Raw genomic sequence first — 2,266 nt, 5'->3', positions numbered from 1 at the left:
CACCATGGGAGCCAGCAACAACACCAACAGCGAGAATATGAAAAGTGAAATAGACAATGTCTTTGCAATGTCTTGTGTAATATTAGCATCTGTATTTATTTTAATTTTAAAAATTATTTTTGAAATTGTAAAAAGAAAATTTCAATCTTCATGTAATATAAGACTTGATCAGTAAATAAGGTGTTTAAATAAAAACAAAAAAAAATCTCTAAATTATTTATTTATACATAGAAAAAAATTACAACGGTATTACAGTAGAAGAAAACCAGTGTCGTAGACGATCCACATTTCTTTCGGTGCATGAAAATAGACCAACAGCGTGGCAGGGGTTTGTAGCAGGACCAACGTTTCCAGTAGCAAGAGGCGTACCATCAAACTTGCAAACATCAATAAGAAGGGGAAAAACTCCAAAAATGTGGCATTTCTTGCTTAAAAATTCGGCCTTTTGTTCTCCTCGGACATATATGTAATCAGCGGCATACAACAACTTGGTTTCAAGTATTTCATTTAGTTTGGACAATTCTACATCTCCATCAGAATACCGAATACCAAGCAGTTTTTTCTCCACGTATGATGCAGTCTTCTTATCCTCATTACTTAGCGCATTGAATGGTTTCGGAGGTAAAAATATGTAATGGCTTCGTTTAAAACCTATTTCGATGGTTAGTTCTTTGGGAACAAACCACCCATCCACATCGAATCCCTGAATATCTACGAATGCTACTCTCATGATGACTGCTCGTGTACTACTGACACCTCATGCGTCTAAGTTAGACTTTTTACAATTTCGGTGAGAGGGAAGTACTCCATTACACAGTCGTGAATAATAATACAATAGGCCTTGGTGTTGTCGGGAAAACCGTTATTCGCTTCAATATCGAGTTTTACGTCAACGGTGGATGCTTTCATGCTTTCTTCTTGTTTCGAACAATCGATGACGAACAACGCATGATGCTGGAAAGCTGAGAAATCGAGTAGAGGTCGCTTTTGTGTGGAATGTGCGTACCTGGGATGAAATTCGGTATAGTTGAAATAGGCCTCGTTGTAGTCAGTTTTGCTAAAATCCAACTGCATTCTCTCGTTCGGAAAATATTCTCCATTTAAGGATAATCTAATACTTTGGATGCTGACATTATCAAATAAGGTAGGATCAGCTTTGATTGTGTTACGCTTTCCCGTTTGAAAGAAAACAAGGACATAACGTGGTCTTTCAACTGATGTGCTAGTTTTAACGGCCCAAACTTCACGTCTAGCACCTTTGGTAATGGTAGGCAATTCGTGCAATTCCCACTTTCTAAACGGAATAACTATAGGGCGATCTTCTTGAATGGACGTCATTAGTTGTAGTTTAATTTCATCGTTGGGATATATGTGCTTCACTCTGAGCTCAATGTTGGTGATGTTAATCTTTACTGTTGTAGCTGCATCTGTAATAATTAAACAATCGTTGTCGTTTCGAGCTCGAACTAGTCTTATTGTTTGACGACCACACGTAATCATTGGATAATCGTTGAAAATGTTAAAAATGTGCTTAAGAGGCATCTGTATGTTGAATGAAGTATCGTTTAGAATGGGATTATTAGGGTTATTCCAACCTGCCATAACCATATACTTGGAATCTTCCTGATTGTAACATGTCATAGCACGTACAGCACTTACGATACCAGGATCCCGCACTGTTTCCATCTCCCGTGCGCTTTCGCTGTACGTACACGAATCGAACAGAAAAGCACCCACATTATTTGCTAGCGTGATTGTTCCAGATCCCGCTTTATCGACGAGTGATCCTTTAATGCATAACAAGGTTTCGCTCATTTCAAAAAACGAGTCAACTTGATTAATGCTGAATTCAACAATATCATTGCAGTTGAATGATTTAATGAATGGTGCATATGTTCGGTATTCAGCCTTTCGAATCGATTCATCAAACATTGGCTTACGATAAATATCGAATATTGGAGGCATTACTACGCTGTCTGAATGTTCTTGATTTTCATACACTGTCGTCATTTTTTTAGTTTAAAACCAAGTGATTGTAAAACCAATTTTTTTGCGAACGTAAGATGTTTACGCTGAGACGGTTGTAATGGTGTTCTGTGGATACGATGTTGCCACTTAGACGGTTTCACAACTAATGGTGTTCTTGGAGCAGTAGATGGCCTTATTACTAGCCCCATTTCCCTCGTGATCTAAGTTCCAAAACCAACGTGCTCTCTTCTCCTCTAAAGTTTACAGGTCGTCCTTCTTGATCGAGAGCCAAGACAGT

General features: G+C 38.3%; 1 protein-coding gene across 1 annotated transcript; it reads right to left on the bottom strand.

Annotated features, from left to right (window-relative positions):
• Positions 1-765: 765 nt before the first annotated feature.
• On the bottom strand, positions 766-2,010 carry LOC126891274 (uncharacterized). Its single transcript, XM_050660453.1, has one exon. The coding sequence runs from the start codon at positions 2,008-2,010 to the stop codon at positions 766-768; it is 1,245 nt and encodes a 414-aa protein (XP_050516410.1).
• Positions 2,011-2,266: the final 256 nt, after the last annotated feature.

This window comes from Diabrotica virgifera, chromosome 9, assembly GCF_917563875.1.
Source record: "Diabrotica virgifera virgifera chromosome 9, PGI_DIABVI_V3a".
NCBI classification, from domain to species: Eukaryota; Metazoa; Arthropoda; class Insecta; order Coleoptera; family Chrysomelidae; genus Diabrotica; species Diabrotica virgifera.
This window is presented reverse-complemented; position numbering and strand designations above follow the sequence as displayed.

What these genes read in the sequence shown, in the direction of transcription:
- LOC126891274 (XM_050660453.1), bottom strand. Translation starts at nt 2,010, where the DNA reads ATGACGACAGTGTATGAAAATCAAGAACATTCAGACAGCGTAGTAATG.